The 17,023-nt window shown below is 49.8% G+C and overlaps 1 protein-coding gene across 5 annotated transcripts in view; it reads left to right on the top strand.

The window, feature by feature from the left end:
• HNF1B (HNF1 homeobox B) overlaps nucleotides 1–16,508 on the top strand; it is a 52,306-nt gene extending 35,798 nt beyond the window's left edge. For 2 of the 5 annotated variants that reach the window (XM_028520233.2, XM_028520232.2), the window contains exons 6-9: nucleotides 31–163; nucleotides 4,229–4,423; nucleotides 6,835–6,953; nucleotides 15,556–16,508. In XM_028520233.2, the coding sequence (XP_028376034.1) occupies nucleotides 31–163; nucleotides 4,229–4,423; nucleotides 6,835–6,953; nucleotides 15,556–15,576 (468 nt within the window). In that variant the 3' untranslated portion in view covers nucleotides 15,577–16,508. Of the gene's footprint in view, nucleotides 1–27; nucleotides 164–4,228; nucleotides 4,424–6,834; nucleotides 6,954–15,555 lie in introns of all 5 variants that reach the window. The other 3 variants (XM_036033647.1, XM_036033645.1, XM_028520234.2) reach the window with 2 other exon arrangements.
• Nucleotides 16,509–17,023: the final 515 nt, after the last annotated feature.

Here is a 17,023-nt window from a genome sequence, read left to right as displayed (position 1 = left end):
CTCTTGTTTTTTTTTTTTTCTCTCCAGCAGATCTCGGTCTCAGGAGGTGGTTTACCCCCCGTCAGCACCTTGACAAATATCCACAGTCTGTCCCATCATAACCCCCAGCAATCTCAAAACCTCATCATGACGCCCCTCTCTGGAGTCATGGCCATTGCACAAAGTAAGTTCTGTTCTTAGTCAGAAAACCGGGGGGCACAGAGCAGCAGCACGGGAAGTGAGTCATCCTGATAAGGAAGGACTAACTAAAGAAGACTCCCTTCAAACTCGCCCACCACTAGTAGATTTGACTCACCTTGTTTAGTTTCTTATCTCTCTCTTCCATGATATTTGGATTGTTTAGCCCAAAACAAGAAAAAGTTATGCAATGGAGTTGAATCTTGGTTGTAGTTTACCAGCCGTGCATCCTGGTTCCAGTCATCCAACCTTCGTGAGTTATAGTTTTCCTCATCTGGGAAATGGGTCGCTGATCAGTGACAGTGTGCGCAGACGTCTTGTAAATCTGTCAAGCATGAGTATGTGTAACACTGTGGCTTTTCCTTTTATCTGATGTTCATTCCTATCACTAAGTGTATGGTGGATTCTGCGGCAATCCCCAACCTTTTTGGCACCAGGGACTGGTTTTGTGGAAGACAGTTTTTCCACGAACAGGGTGGGGGCTTGCTGGAGAAAGGAGGTTGTGTTCAGGCAGTATAGCGAGCGAAGCTTTGCTCGCTTGCCTGCCGCTAGCCTCTTGCTGTTGCTGCCGGGTTCCTGATAGGCCACGGAGCAGTACAGGTCCATGGCCTGGGGGTTGGGGGCCCCTGCTCCAGGAGGCTGTGCTGATGTTTCTTTGCATTGGTGAAGATGGTATGAGTTCTGGGGCTTCCTTCTAAACAGGGAGTTTTGTGTGATCAGATGAGACCTGTGGCCACTGGTAAAAATGCAGCGAGAGGGAACTGAAGGGAACGGTCATAATATCTGTGGGTCTTTAAGGAGAAATAGGTCATTGAGCCTGTTAAGATGGGGAGATGCGTCAGGTCCTTCCAGCTCCAGGAGTCCTATATGACACAGCCGGGCTGTACGCCACCCGGGCTGTACCCCACCCCAGGTGGACTATTTCAGGGCACGGGAAAGCTGACGCAGGCTGTGTCTGCGGACGCCCCTCTCAGAATTCTAACCTTGATGAGTATCCAGTGTATTCCCAGCTTCATCCTGACGGCCCGAGCGGAGCTGTCACTGTGACTCTGGGAAGAATTCCTGAGAGGTCTCAGGCACATTGCTCATCTTTGTTTCAACCTGGGGCTGCCCTGTTGTCCTCTTGGCCTCCTTGTGTCAGGTGCCCATGATGACCACCTCTCTGTTTTAGTCTTGCTGTTTCCTCTCCTTCCCTCCTGTCTCCCTAATTTTTAAAAAAAAAATTTAAAGATTCTATTTATTTTTAGAGAGAAGGGAAGGGAAGGAGAAAGAGAGGGAGAGAAATATCAATGTATGCTTGTCCCCTCTTGGGGACCTGGCCCGCAACCCAGGTATGTGCCCTGATTGGGAATCAAACTGGGAATCCTTTGGTCCACAGCCTGTGCTCAACCCACTAAGCTACACCAGCCAGGGCTCCCTAAAGAAGCTTTAGCCAGGAGAGCAAGCTGCATCACTTGTGAAGAGAATGACTTATATGCCCTGTAAGGGCAAAACAGGACTAGGCCCAAAGGAGACACACAGATTTACTGAATGAGTATGTGGGGCTCTCGCCCTCTCCTTAGCTGCTGGAAGTTGTACTCCCCATTTATTTTTATGGAGGGCAATGGGAATGGATAAAGCCCTTAGAGGACCCACAGAATAATAAATTACCTTAAATTTACTGCCTTTTCACTGGGTCCTCTCCAGAAATGTGGTAACCATACTAACAGCATTGAGAATGAAACAGGCAACCTGAAACCTGTTTGCTTGCTATCTACAAGATTTGATTAAAAGACCCATGGATAAGATATCCCACCTCTTTATTTCTACAACCAAAGTGGTGCACACACCATCCTACTTACCCTCTTTCTTCCCAGGTCAAACTTTGGCCAACACACAGTTACGTACTTTCTTTGGCACTACCTGAACTAAAATCTTCCCTGGGGCTATTCTGTATTTTTCATTTTTGTTCCTTCTCATTTTCTTCACCCATGCTCTTCTGCCTTCTCACAATAATCCTAATCTCCTTCCAGTGCCAGAGTGTACACTGAACTGTGTGTGTGTGAGTTTGCAGTGGGAGGGAGATGAAGGAAGGTGAGGATCACCGGAAAACTCGGCCGACCCTCAGTGGTCCTGCCTGTGGAGTGTCAGGGTGAAGAATTAGCGGCAGGCACCCTCTTTTAGCCAGTTCATGTCCTGTTGATACGTGGGCCAACGAGGCCAGGGAGAATGTGATGACAAATTACTTGGTAGTGCCAATTCCTTTTCTCCACTCACCTACTGGCCTGGACAATATGCTTCTTAAGCAGGAACCAGCACCCAGAAAACAGATGAGAAGGCCAAGAGTCACACTCCACGGGAGCTAGAATGACATCAGCGCCTCTCAGTCCTGGAATTAAGGCACATCAGGGTCACAGGCTGTGTTGAAAATACGATTCCTGGGCCTCACCTCTAAAGGTTCTAACTCATTAAGTCTTGGGTGGGGCCTAGGAATGTGTAGTTCTGAAAGAGCTCGCCTAGATGATTCTAAAGCACTGGCAGGCTTCAGAACTGTGCCCTCAAATGTCATCCCCTCTAAACAGGATAATTTGCCTTTCTCGGCAGAGATTTCCTAACAGGCAGTAACAGTGGACTTGGGGGAAACAGCAAATCTGTGGGGCTTCCTAGGAGACTGAAACCCTCAGGGGAAGGTGGGAGAGGGAAACAGTAACTTTCAGAGTATCAGGTGGGCCACTGGCGTGGGGAGGAGCTGAGCCCCTGCCGGGAACTGGAGATAGTGCTATTCTGAGGGGGATCCTAGGACCCCGCCCCCTGCCCCACCCAGGAGAGCCAGGAAGGGGCTTATTCCCCTCACCTTTTAGGCTCCTGATAACAATATCAGCTCAAGCTCTGAGGAGGCGATTGTTGAGCTCTTTGTGCTATCTCCAGAGAGGATTTCCCATAGACCTGCTTGTGAAACCTCCCCATTTCAGGACTGGCTCTCTGGGTGTCCCTTCCCCATTTGCTTAAAAGAAGCCTTTTTCTGGATTTCCTCTTCATTTCATTCTCTCCTCCCTACCTTCACCCCCACTTCCCAGAAAGCAAAGCCAGAACTTTGGCAGCTCCAGGAAAGAGGTTGGGGTATCTCCCCCCCTCCCCCCACCACCCGATCCTCTTGTCCCCGCTCCCACCTGCCTCAGCTGGCTTCCCCAGAGTCCCACCCCGGGAACAGATGGAAGGCAGGGACCAGGGACCCAATCTTTGCAGCGCTGGCCCCAGTTCTAGAAAGGCCTCAGCATACAGACAGTACAGAACCACAGAGGTCCCCGTGCCCCCCGATCAAAAAGATGGCAAGATCCACCGCCAACCTCTAACTTACTATCTCCTCCTCCCAGTACCTCCTCCTTTGGATGCCACAAGCCCTGGTGTTACCAGCTGAGATATGCCCCCTTCACAGCCTGGCTGAGCTCCAGGGTTCTCCCCCTCTTTGCTACGGTCAGGAGAATGAGCAGCCAGCCTCCCTTGGGGTATTTGCTCAAACTGCCAAATGAGTGTCTTCAGGCTTCATACTCCCAGGACTGTGGGGGTTGTTCTATTTTGTTTTTAATCAAAATATGGGTCTCTGCACACTCCTGCCCTCTGCTGGACAGATGGATCTGGGCAATAATCTGTTCCTTAGAGCCACTGCCTTTAACTCTGCCCTGAGGGCCCCACCAGGGCAAGCCTCTCTCAGAGGCAGGCACAGATGGACCGAATGAGCAAGTAGGTCAGCTTTCCCCCGGGCCTGGCAACCTCAGGGGAGCAAAGTTCAGGAGGTCATTTGACTTTGGGAGACTCTGGCCTCAGTCAGATCTGCTTAAAGCCCATTTCCATCTACAACTCACTGTGGAATTTGAGCAAGTCACTTAATCTCAAGCCTCAGTTTCATTGTCTGCAAAAATGGGCCCATAAAATCGCTTGCCATGCAATCTCTCATGTAGCCGGCTGAGCCCAGTGCCTGAGACATAGCAGGGGCTCCGCCGATGGCATTGCCATCCACTCACCTCTCCTCATGGCCGAAGCCATCGCTGATCTTTCCCTCTTGCCCCCACAGGCCTCAACACCTCCCAAGCACAGAGCGTCCCCGTCATCAACAGTGTGGCCGGCAGCCTGGCAGCCCTGCAGCCGGTGCAGTTCTCCCAGCAGCTGCACAGCCCGCACCAGCAGCCCCTCATGCAGCAGAGCCCTGGCAGCCACATGGCGCAGCAGCCCTTCATGGCCGCCGTGACTCAGCTGCAGAACTCTCACAGTAAGGACACGGGCGTGCCGGGAGGAGCGCGGAGGGCCCTCAGCAGCCAACCTCTGCCCTCACTGGGTCTGCGCTTTCTCGGAAGTTGATCGATTTGGTCCCTTCTTCCTACCTATGCTCAACCAAGACGGTTTTTCAAGCATAACTCTTGGATGGTGCCACACCTTTTCTGTTCCTCTCCTCTATCCTCAAGATCCTGGGGAAGGTTTGAACAGGACCATTGAGGCCTCCCTGTAAGGGGAGCTGGAGGGAGCAAGCAGGGGTCGTGTGTATGCGGGACATGTGCCGCAGTTTCCCCCTCTGGCACCCGAGGACGGTGTCACCAGTCAACCACAGCACCTTTCCCGACGAGCCTCAATTTAGCCTTTTTAGTCCAAAATTCTGAGAAGCCATCACCCAATGATTATAGGCGGCATATAATTCTCATCTTATTTACTTCCCCTGGAGTTGAAGAACTTTCTAGAGATCCCATGCCTTCCAGTTTACATACTCCATGCATCATGAATCATGAATATAGGTGGAAAATACCAGCTGTATGCCTTCCCGGACAAGGAATATTCGTGTTTCTGCTCCCCACCCCCAGAGGCTATTTCCCATTTCCAGTGTCTACACCTACCCTAAGTCTACATCTCAACCACTTGCTTTCCACCCAGCTCCAGGCCCTGTAGCTCTCCCCACCCCCACCCTGAGCCCCTGGGCCCCAGTCCTCTGGCCAGATTAGGGTGTAGCCGCTGGCCTACCACTCTGGGGAGAAATCGTGGAAAGGATGGCTTCCCCAAGTCAAGCATGACCCCACAGGAACATCAGAGAAGTCTCTGGAATAGAGTGGTAGCCATGGAGTCAGACAGACCTAGAGTTAAATCCTGGCTCTGAGACTTACCAGCCATGCAGCCATTGCTATGTTTCTTAGCCACTCTGAGCCTCAGTCTCTTCATCTATGAAATGGATATAATATGCATGTGGAGAGGTTCTGGAGATAAAAATAGTTGTGAACTGTGTTTGGTAAGCATCAAGAGTTATAGAAGCCCGAGTGACCATTTATTAGGGGACCCCTTAACAGGAGGAGGCAGCCATGAGGAAAAGGGTTTCAGTCTCTCCCCTGGCTGCCTCAGGCAGAGCTGCGGAGCTGGGGCAGGCAATCAGGTTCCACTGCCTTCTGTCCTCGGGGCTCTGTCCGCCCCACTTTAGGCCTGTGGAGCTTGTTTCTAAGCACCATCTCGCATTCCAATCACATTTTCGTGGCTTCTAAAACATCTGCCACAGCCTGTCACAGAGTCTGGGAGATCATGTGCCCTAGTTCCCTTCTTCTCAGGGCCTGACAGTCTGCTCCCCACGTGCCCCTGCCCCCTCACCTGGGCTGGCTTTTTCAGTGGCTCTCTGGGTGGGTGGGACAGTCAGAGAGTGATCACCAGCGATCTATGAACTGCGGAGGCCCAGCTGGCCTGGCTGGCTATGGAGAGATAGCCTGGCAGGAAATTGCCAGCCTCCCTCCACAGGAATGGCAGGCTGAGGCGGCGGCAGTGACCTTCACCCCTGTTCCCTACTTGGAGGACTCCTTGGTAGAACAGGCTGGTCCCTCCCCTAAGGCCAAGCATCCACATGCTTTCATTAGTCAGTCATGTGGCCTAGAATTTACATAAATCTTACGGATAACTAGTGTGAGTCCAAAGGTTCCAGACTGGGTGGGCAAGTCCTAAGAAAAACTAGAAAAGGAGTCACATGTTCCTGGAGGTTTTATTTGATTCCAGTCTCCTTTCGTCTCTCCTTCATATTTCTGGGGTGTTGGAAGGCTGTGCTGTCAGAAGGCATTTTAGCACCAACTGGAAAGCCCAGAATTATATCAATTAATGATACCTATGTCTAATTACAGTTATTAATTAATCTATAATTGCTAGCATGAGCCCTGGTGCTTGAGTCCTGGCTGAAATGGTGAGCATGTGCCCATCAGCTCTTTCATGTTTGCCAGCTACTTAGAATTTTCTTGACTTAAAATCTCAGAGGTCCCACATATGCCTTTGGATCACTTGGTGGTCCCCGGGCATCTAACACTTGATTGAAAGGCAGGAGAACAGACGTGCTGTCCACCACTACATACTAGGCACTGTGCAAGGCTGTTTACTTATTTGGTACAAAGTGCTTTAAACATGATCTCTTCTAACCCTATAACAGATATCATCCCCCTTCTTCTGGCAGGAAACTGAAGCTAAGTAACTTGGTTAAGGAGCCAGGATTTCAATACATGGCCATTCTTATTACCACATCACACTGCCTTCCCACACATCACCATCGCCAGTACCACCCTGCCCCTTTTGTCTGCCCAGGGACACGGGAGCTGCGGTGTGGGGTGGAGTGGGAAGTGCATACGCCTGTGTGATCTGCGCCTTGATTTTGTCTTCGCTCTGTCTCTGCAGTGTACACACACAAGCAGGAGCCCCCCCAGTACTCCCATAGCTCCCGGTTCCCATCTGCCATGGTGGTCACAGATACCAGCAGCATCAGTACGCTCACCAACATGTCTTCCAGTAAACAGGTAATGCTGTCGGGAAAGGGTGGGGGCTGCGGGGGTAATGGCTAAGGCTAGCGATGTGTGGAGAGTGTGGCATGTTTGGGCTCACCACAAGTCTGGGCCTTCTGAGGCTCCCTGTTACTTGAAGGGAATCTCTGAGGTCATGGGCAAGGAAGATGGGCTATAGGCTAAAGGGGCTTATTGTTTCCCTGGTGCCCCCCAACAAGAGCACCAAATGAGGACTGAAATGTGATTAGTCAGTGGAACCTGGAGTACACAGTGGATTGCCAGTGACCTGTGGGAAAGGTATTTCCAAAGAGAGCTCAGGAAGTCAGACCCTCTGGATTTTCATGCTTTGTAAGAGGGATCCCTGCAGATTTCCTCAAGTGAGTCGATGGAGAAAGTGAGTAGTCGGTCAGGAATCCCGAGGCTGACTTCCCCAGTCCAGGACCCATTCTGGACCTAGAATGCTGTAAGCTCTAAAGAATGACGCAATCCCACCACCCCAAGGGTACTCCCCAATGGACAGCTGCCCTGTCCAGGGGCCCGAATCCACTTCGTGTTTTATCAGAAAAACTTAGAATCAACTTCCTGGTGTACTGAAAGTGGGGAATCCAGAGGCTCAGTCACCATTTCAGTTGATGACTAATGCCCCTGTCCACACAGAGGCGATGGGGTGGTAAAGGCAACCAACAGCAAGGCTTGTTGCTGAACTTGGACAGCCGGACGGCCACGGGGCACTGAGAGTTGGAAAGCAGGACAAGGTTTCTGACACAGATGACGATTCCAGAATAATACAATAGGCCTTTTAGTGGCTGGGCTCTCTGCCTTGTGGGAACTGTTTAGCCTTTATTGATTACTAGATAAGTAGATGACAAACCTTGAACTTCATGTCAGAGACTCTCAGCAGGGTTTGGTCTTGTTGATGGTCTTTTTCCCATCTGAGCTCTGTGAATCACACCTCATCCACGGCCACGTGCTTCCAGCAGGTTCTTTCATGGCCTCAGGGTTCTCTGCTCTTCCCTTTGCCCCCACCTCCACCTGGGTCCACAGTATCGTAAAGCAGGAGGGTTCTATACCTGGTTGTACCACTTGCTTGGTGACCTTGACTTTCCTGAGCCTTTGTTTTTTCATCTTTAAAACAAGAGTTGTAACACCTTGTTGTGGGGGTGTGAGGAGGTCACCCAGATTGAGTACCTGGCGCACACACACGCATGCGCACATACATACGGCCTACACAGCTGGGCTCTGGAGTTGGGGGGGCGAGGGAGAGGTGTGTGGGACCTGCCTTGCTACTCTTCTCTCACCCAATGGAAGATGAAAGGACGCCCCCCTCCCACTGCCTTGCCCTTCGACTCTGTGATTTCCCACTCTTTGTAGTGAGCAGGGAAAACATTTATCTGTGCTCACAAATCTCAATCAGGGGGGCAGCCAGGGGCAGCCATGCGCAGCAGGCCTGCTTGGGAATACCTTCCCCTTTGAAAGGTTTATCAATCCATCTGCCGCTTGGTCAGCCCTAGACAGGACTGTGATTAATTATTTCTGTCTTTCCCAAGTTGACTTTGATGCTTGCTTGTTGAAACAAGTCTCTGAATTCAGGAAATGGTCTCTTAATCAAAATACTTCAAGATGCTCTCTGAGACACTGTACCAACCCCCACGTGATTTCTCCCCTCCACAGGGGAGGGGACAGAGGGGCCAGCCGGCCTTGAAGCTGCAAGCACGTCCCCCTAGAACTACTGTGACGTTGTCTCCAAGTCCCCAGACATTTCAGGAGTCTGGTGACAGACTCATTTCCAGGATGAGGATTACATTTAGTGAGGATAAAGCTATTAATGTGGCATTTTGCAGTTTGTACTTCTCATAAACATCATACCATCATTTTCTCTTTACTGAAACCTCCTAAGAAGTACAAAGACATGAACTAAGGCATACAAACGGGGAGTGCTGTGCCCAAGGGCACATGTGATCAATTCCAGAGCTGGACCTCCAGACTCTGGTCTTCGACAAAATCCTGGACTCTTTCCACTTTCAATAACCCTTGCCTTCCAATACCCATCTTTAAAATACCAGTGGTAATTGCTGCTTTGTGGTCTTTAACAATCAGAAACAAGAGTAAAAATTAGGCCCACATATTGTATTTCCGTCAGGAGAAGAGAGAATGAGAAGGGCAGAGTGAAGTGGAAGGAGTGTGAAGGAACCCAAGGCACAGAAAATTTGTGCAAACTCTGTTCCAAAGACAAAGAGTCAAAAGTGAGTTCCGAAAGAGACCTGATGGCAAATCTGCTTCCTTTTTTAGCTTTGTTTGTTTTAAAATATGATTTTCTAAAAGGACTTTCAAGACTATTGCTAGGAATCAGGGTCACATAGAATGAGGAGAAGAGGATCCTTGGTCAAATATGTTGAGAGAATGATTGACCCAAACAGTTAAACACCACAAGGCAGGGCTTCCAGAATCTTTTGCGTGCTGATGGGCGCATAGACAGGGCCATTAGTGCGCACCTTGCTCTTCAATGATCGAGACAGTGACACAGCTGGGGCAATGCTCCTTCCGAGCCACCCTAGAGTGCTAGGAAAAGCCAGTGGATCCGAGCTGATCTCAGCTCCTTCACCCCTTGCTACGTGACCATGAGCAGTAGGCCTATCGCTGGAAGAGTTTCTTCATATTCTTCATCTCTCAGGGGAAAATCCCACTCCAATCTCACAAAATATTCAAAGTGCCTGAGAAAGTGGCTGGTACATAATCCAGTTTTCAAAGCAGTAACCCCCTCTCTTCTCCTTTTCGTGATTCTTTAGGAGACACTTTCTATGCACTCTTTCAACATTTAACTCATTGCTTGGTCTACATGTGGTGAAAACTGGTTCTGATGATAACATTTCTCAGGATGAGGACTGTCTCTCAAGCACATCCCACATCTTGGGCTTGAGCTCCAGGTCCCTGCCCCCTGTTCTGCTGACACGCAGATGTCTTCTAACCCACCTCCCAGGCAAAACGCAAACAGTTCAGGAGCCTCTCCTGTGCTTAGCTAAATGCTTGGGCTATAGTAGGTGTTTAATAAATATGAATGAATGAATTCAGAACGAGCATTTCTGAGTGCCTCCCATTTGCCAAGCAGCACTCCCTGTGCTTTTCCATCTTATCTTTCCTGGCTAACCCTCCCACCCATCCTGCAAGGCAGATATTTTTATACCTGATTTACAAATTGAAAAACTGAGGTTTAAAGTGGGGGGCGGGATCTGGTCAAGTTCACACAGATGATAAATCCGGAGCTGGACTTCCAGATGCTGATCTTCTCTTCTCACTCCAAATTCATTCAACAACACTCACCTTCTACTATATATTTCTAAGCATCCATAAAAATGACCTAAGGTTATGCAGGTATATAAGGCTAAAGCCAGCATTTGCACTTGGATCTGTCTGATCCCGTGATTTCCACTTGTCAGGACACATGCCCCAGGGCCTTGTGGAGTGTGTTTCAGGAACTTGAGCTAGGACTTTCTCATTGGAGATCCTGCAGCTTCTGCCAGCTGTCCTTTCCAGAGCTTAGCTGCCCCCCAGGCTACCACCCCCCTCAACCTTTGTGTGCTGGCAAGTTACTCTCTGAATGGGTTTGTGCCTGAGCTCCTTCAAAACAATGCCTTGCCAGTTTGGAAACAAGACCACAGCAAGCAGCGACCTTGGTTAGAACAAGTGTGGGCAAGCTGTGAGCCGACTCCTGTTTCCACAACTTCTCGACCCACACCGCTCCACTTCCCAGTTTATAGAGAGGTCAGAAGAGGGTTCTCAGAGCAAGCAGTAGTCAGGGGTGCTGATCAGGAGGGGGTGGGAAGCCTCCTCATAAACCCCTGGCAGCTCTTCCCCAGCCACCCAGCCTTCTCCGCCGGTGGCGCGGCACTATGGTCTGTTGAAGGGTACCGACTTGGGAGCTGGGCAGACCCAGGCTCAAGATTCTTTCATTTCCTTCCTGTGTGACGTCAGGGAGAAGTCTTAGCCTCTCTGAGCTTCAGTTCCCTTACCTTTAACATAAAGATAATGATCCCTCTCTCATGGGGTCTTTGAAAGAACTAAATGTAATCCGTCTTCTAAAACACTTAACTCAGTGCTTGACATGAATCAGCCAGTCCCTGGCAGCTGGGCCAAACTGGCTTCCCCTGCTGGCAACCCTGGGAGTCTCTCAACCTTAGAAAAGAGGATTCTAAATGGCGAAGAGCATTTATTCCTCCGTTGCCGCACTCGGAAGGTAGCAAGAGGTGATCTTCTTGGTGGTTAAGAGCACAAGCTTTTCTGCTAAGGCCCTGGTTGGGCAAGTTCCTTAGGGTCTCTGTAGACATCAGTTTCTTCACCTGTAAAATTGGAATTATATTCACTTATTTTGCTATAATTAATCAAACTTAAGTTAATAATAATAGAAGTGAGTTATTTACACTCACCGACTCACTTCCTTACCCCCAATTCTCTCTTGGGAAGACTCCAGACTGGCTTCTGTATAACATTCCACTGAAGCCTGTCGTTCCATTTCACTGATGGCGCCACCTTCCCAAAGCCAGTGGTCACTTTTCCTATTTATTTATTTTTAAATTACAGTTGATGTTCAATGTTATTTTGCATTAGTTTCAGGTGTACAGTATGGTGGTTGGACATTTACTTAATTTACAAAGCGATCCCCTGGTAAATCCGGTACCCACCTGGCCCCATACACAGTTATTACAATACTGTTGCCTGTGTTCCCCGTGCTGTGCTCTACGTCCCCATGACTATTCTCTAACTACCGATTTGTACTTCTTAGTCCCTCCACCGTTTTCATCCAGCCCCCAACCCCCTCCCCTCTGACAACAGCCATCAGTTTGTTCTTTGTATCTGTGTGTTTGTTTGCTTCTGTTTTGTTTGTTCATTTATTTTGTTCTCTATCACTTCACGTGTAAATGAAATTAAGTGGTATTTGTCTTTCTCTGGCTTATTTCACTTAGCATAAAACCATGTTGTCACAAATGGTAAGATTTTGTCCTTTTTATGGCTGAGTAATATTCCTGTGTGTGTGTGTGTGTGTGTGTGTGCACCATATCTTCCTTATCCATGGCCACTTTTCTTTTCTTTTTTTTTTAAGATTTTATTTATTTATTTTTAGAGAGGGAAAGGAGGGAAATAGAGAGAGAGAGAGAGAAACATCGGTGTGCAGTTGCTGGGGGTCATGGCCTGCAACCCAGGCATGTACCCTGACTGGGAATTGAACCTGCGACACTTTGGTTCGCAGCCCAAGCTCAATCCACTGAGCTATGCCAGCCAGGGCTCATGGCCACTTTTCAATCTCTGTGTCTATCTCTGACACAGCTAATCACTCCTTTCTTTTTTCACTTCAGTTTTGGAACATTACCCATTTCTGGCTCTCCTCCCACGGCACTCCACATTTCCTTGGCAGACAAACTCATCTACCCTGTATTTACTTGTTGGAGGGTCACTCTCTTCTTAGTTCACTCCTGGGTGACCTCACAAATCCCATGGATCAAGTGTCACACTGGTGGATTCTGCAGTTCCGTCTCCATTGAAGAGCTCTCCTCTGAATGCCCATTCACACACCCCGAGCTACTTTGGCCTGCACACGTGCATGCCTAATCTATCCGACAAGCCTGTGAGACTGAACCTGCCTAATGTAAGAACTCATCCTTTTACCCCTATTTCTCCCTACTCCAATTGTTTCTTCCTTGGGCTTCTCCATTTCCAAAAATGGTACCAATTGTTCAGGTGAGATACCTGAGGGTCTCATTGATTCTTCTCTCCATACCCCACATTCAGTCCATCAATAAGTTCTGCTGGGGATCCTCCAAAATGCATCCCAGATCTATTTCTCACCGCCCCATCAGTTCAGCGCCCCTGTCTCCCACTGACCTCCTGCAGTGGCTCCTGACCTTTCACTCCCACTTTCGCTCTTGCCCCACTCTCATGGGCATGGTCTGTTTACCACACAGCAGCCAGAATTCTCTCTTTAAGAGGGAAATCAGTCATGGTAGTCCCCTGTCAAAACTTGCCAATGGCTTCTCATTGCAACCAAACTGAGGTGGGGACTTCCAAGGCCCTCTGTGCTCAGGCCACGGCCAGCCCTGCTGTTCTCACCTCCTTCCCCTCCTCCCTCTTTCTCCTGGCTTCAGCTGAACTGGATCCCGATGTGATCCTGCAGCAGAGGTCTGCATTTCTGGTACTTTCGGCCAGGAATACTCCTTAAGGTGCACCTTTCTGTGCTTGCTCCCTCATTTCATTCAGCTCAAATATCTCCCTCCCTAAATTATTCTCTTTTCCCTCAAGTCACCCTAGCCTCTCACCATGCTTATTTGTCTACACAGTATTCATTCCCACCTAAGGTTTTATACATATATATGTATAATTGCTTGTTTGTTGTTCAAAGCCCTCCCTGAAACGGGGAGAGGATGTCAACAGGGTCTTGTTCACGGCTGTATCCCCAGTGCCTGGAAAAGTGCTAAGCATGTAGAAGGCACCCAAATGTGCTACGTGAACGAATGATAATTACCTGTCTCAAAGGGCTGATGTAAGAACTCAGTGCAATGATATGAGTAGAGCCCTTACTTAGCATGGTGCCCGGCACACAGTAGGACCTCAATAAATGTTAGCTATCACTTTATGTAACAAATCCTTTCAGAATGAGGACATTCTTAACAATCACCACAGACACCACGCCTCTCAGGTGGGGGGCTCTGTAGTCACTCAGAGACCCTGTGGGCAAGGCGCCCCGTGGGGCTGTGGGTGCTGGGCCTCCATTCTAAGGGACCACAGGGTCCCTCTTATCAGATGTTTGTGTTTAGGCTCTGAAGGGGGCAAATAACTCGAGTTCCTTTGACAACATTTAGGGCCCTGCCACCATTTTATTATGTGAGCAAACATTTGATAGCTGGGGAGCCCGTCCCTAATGACAGGTCGTAGAATCTCGCTGGCGTCTCCTTATCTGCCCTCTTGTTTGCTCTTCTATTGAGGCCTGCAAGGTCACAAGCCATTTTCTCTCTCCTCCACCTGAAATCTGAAAATTGGAAAAAAGGCTGATAGTGGGAAGTAAAGAGACGTGAGAGTGGGGGTGGGTGGAGGGAGGAAGAGGAGGCAAAGGGTATCAGAGGACCCTGATCAGGGCCTCGAGAATTTAAAGGGGACAGAAACCTACCTGGTCATATGAATGTACCGCTCCCTCCCACTGTGAAGGGCACTCATGGCGGGGGGAGGGGGAGGGGCTTCCTGTACAGCGGCCTCAGTGACAGCAGTTGTGCCAGGGACTAGTCTGAGTACTTCGTGTCTGTGTGGGCCCGTCTAATCCCTCAACAACCCCCGTTTTATAGGCAAAGAAACTGAGCCACAGAGAAAGTAACTAAGAGCTCAAAGCTAGTAAAAGGCTCCCAACCTCAGAACATCTTAGGAAGAACACGAGCTGGGAAGGCACCCAGAACAGGTTCCAAGCTGGCTCCACACCCTCATAATCCTGAAATCTTGGACAATCCATGGCCTCCCCTTAAGCCCCGTTTTCCTAATCTGTAAAATAAACTCCGTGGAAACCTCACCTAAGGTTACGGTTGGAAGGAGTGGCTAATGAAGTGACGATGGGATGACAGGCCTGCACTAACAGTGGTCGGTGCGTGTGTGTGTACGTGTGTGTGTTCGAGGGGGCGTCTTGAGAGAATAAGCCACTAAACCAGAAGCTCCCCCTGAGTTGCCACCAAAAGTGAAAAGGAAGGAGGAGCAGAAGGAAACAAAAAAAAGGGCTCCTGGGAAGGAAACGAAGAGGAGTGATGTCCCTTGACAGCTGAGATGAATGAAGAAGCCCAGGGCTCTGGAAGGGAGTCTGTCCACCCCTGGAGGGGGGTGTGGCTCCTCTCAGAGGCTTTCTCATCTGTGCTGGGGTCTCGCCCCACCTCCCCAGCCCACCCGAAAAGTCTGGCATCAGACACCTTCTGCCTTTGGATTTCTTTCCCGGCCCTCCAAGTTCCTTGTCCCAATAGTAACAAACCTTAGAAAGCACTTTGCAGTTTCCCATGTTCCTTCCCCGATACATCGTTGGAGGAAGTGCTGGTTTTCTCCTGTGCATTATGGCCTTGATGCTCCAAGTAGATCAGCAACATCAGTGCATCCTGGGAGCTTATTAGAAATGGAGATGCTCAGGCCCCCCCAGGCCCACTGACTCAGAATCTCCATTTTAACAGGATCTCTGGTACTCGTAGGTCCATTAAAGTTTGGGAACCAGTGGTCTTGAAAACTCTGCTCTTAGAGGTCTCACTTCCACGAGAGGCAAGAGCTGCCCATCCCGCTGCTGTTGCAACCACACTGAGCACTTTATAAACACCACTCTCACAGAAAGAGGAGCCCAAGTTCAGGATAAAGGTCAGCGAGTAAATGACTATGCCAAGGTCTGCGGCAATTCTCGTCTCTCTTCTGATGTGGCTGGGAAAGACGGCTGGCAGGTTTTGCTAAAGGAAGGAGCAGCACCGTAGATCTGAGCAGGCGCTCAAACCCCAGCCCTCCGCTCCCAGCTTTGTGCTGGCCGACCTGGGTTCCAGCTCCCCTAGAGAAGCCACACTAATGGCCTGTGTCCCTGCCAATCGCCCACAGCTGAGCTCTCTCTCCTTTCTCTCTGCAGTGTCCTCTCCAAGCCTGGTGATGCCCACACATCACTCGCTTTGTGCACAGCAGCAAGGGTCCTGTTTTCCACACCGTCGCTCTCCGGGCAGCTGTCACGGAGAAGCCCAGTGACCTGACAAGCACCTGCAAGGGGTCCCTGCTTACCTGACGTCCTGCTGGTACCTTGGACAATCTGTTCTCAGGAGACGCAGCCTGAAGCCCAGCTTCCCTTCTATGCAGTATTGTCACGATGCCTCTCCCAGGATGCCAAGTGCTCCCATCTGTCCCGGAGGTGGGAGACGAGAAACCACGGGAGAGGAAGAGAGAAAGCCGTAGAGTCTACGTTGTGCTTCTTCGTCGAACAAACTGATGTGAAAACTTGAATCTGTTACGCAGCCGAGGAGAGGAGAACACGTGCTGTCGAACTGAGCCAAACACACTGTAAATACCAGCTCCCCCTCCCCCACCCCTCCCAGCTGATCTTCAGATTTCTTTTAAAGAAGTAAATTTGTCCAATGGTGTAAACTATAAACTACTGTAATTAAGTGCAATTTCCCCTCCTCTTCCCTGCCCCTCTGTCGTGTATATAGTACGAAAGTGTCTATTAGTTTTCTTTGTAAAGGTCAGAGTTGAATTTCCAAAGTGATTTGTCCCTTTTCCCTTCCCCTGTGGAGAAACATCCTAAGTCGGGAGTGACGCCCTTGCCCCCTCCCTCAGACCTGGACACACACAAGGACACTGTATGTTTTGGACTGACTGCCAGCGAACTCCAATCTCCTGATGTTAAGTCACACCTCTGGATCCCTGGAGGGGCCGAACATAGTGTCAGGGGAATGTCCTAGCTTCTTGTGGGGCTGGGGGGTTCAGCCGATGCACCCCCAAGAAACCCCAAGGCAGGGAAACTGGCTGTTTGATAGCAGAAGAAAAAGTTGTCCTTTCAGATAGCCTCCCATTAAAACTATTTTATCACTGCCCAGAGTCTTGTATTTCTGTCTCTGACATTTCCACTGCCACCGTTCTGCCAAGGACCCTGCGCCCTTGCCTCCTTGGAATTTTCCACTTACTCTACTGGGCTCCCTGGGGCATATCCCCATGTCTCTGTGTGGGCTTTACTGCTGAGGTATGGAAAGCTGGTTCTCCCAGCCAGACTCCACAAGTCTGTCAGAGGGGATCTGGCCAGGGCAGGAGTGAACACCTTTCTCTTTTCTGCAACTCACAGGAGTCAAGTGATAGAGCCAATTCTTGGTGACTGTGGTCATAGGAACAGATAAAAGGCAGGAAGGATAGAAATCCTGTGGGTCACTTTTTCAACCTTCTGTAGGGCTGTCAGTCATAGGAGAGTGGGCTCCTGTGGGTGTCGCCCACTGCTTGTGTTTCCCCTCTAGTGGGGATGCTAATGGATACAAATAGTCCAAAAGGGGGACAGCTAAAGGCCTGGATATTTCACCAGCAGGGACTATGCCATAATAAATAATCGTGTTGGCTCA

Source organism: Phyllostomus discolor, chromosome 8, assembly GCF_004126475.2.
Source record: "Phyllostomus discolor isolate MPI-MPIP mPhyDis1 chromosome 8, mPhyDis1.pri.v3, whole genome shotgun sequence".
Taxonomy (NCBI): domain Eukaryota; kingdom Metazoa; phylum Chordata; class Mammalia; order Chiroptera; family Phyllostomidae; genus Phyllostomus; species Phyllostomus discolor.
Note: the sequence above shows the minus strand (reverse complement) of the source record. Positions and strands in the feature narration are given on the sequence as shown.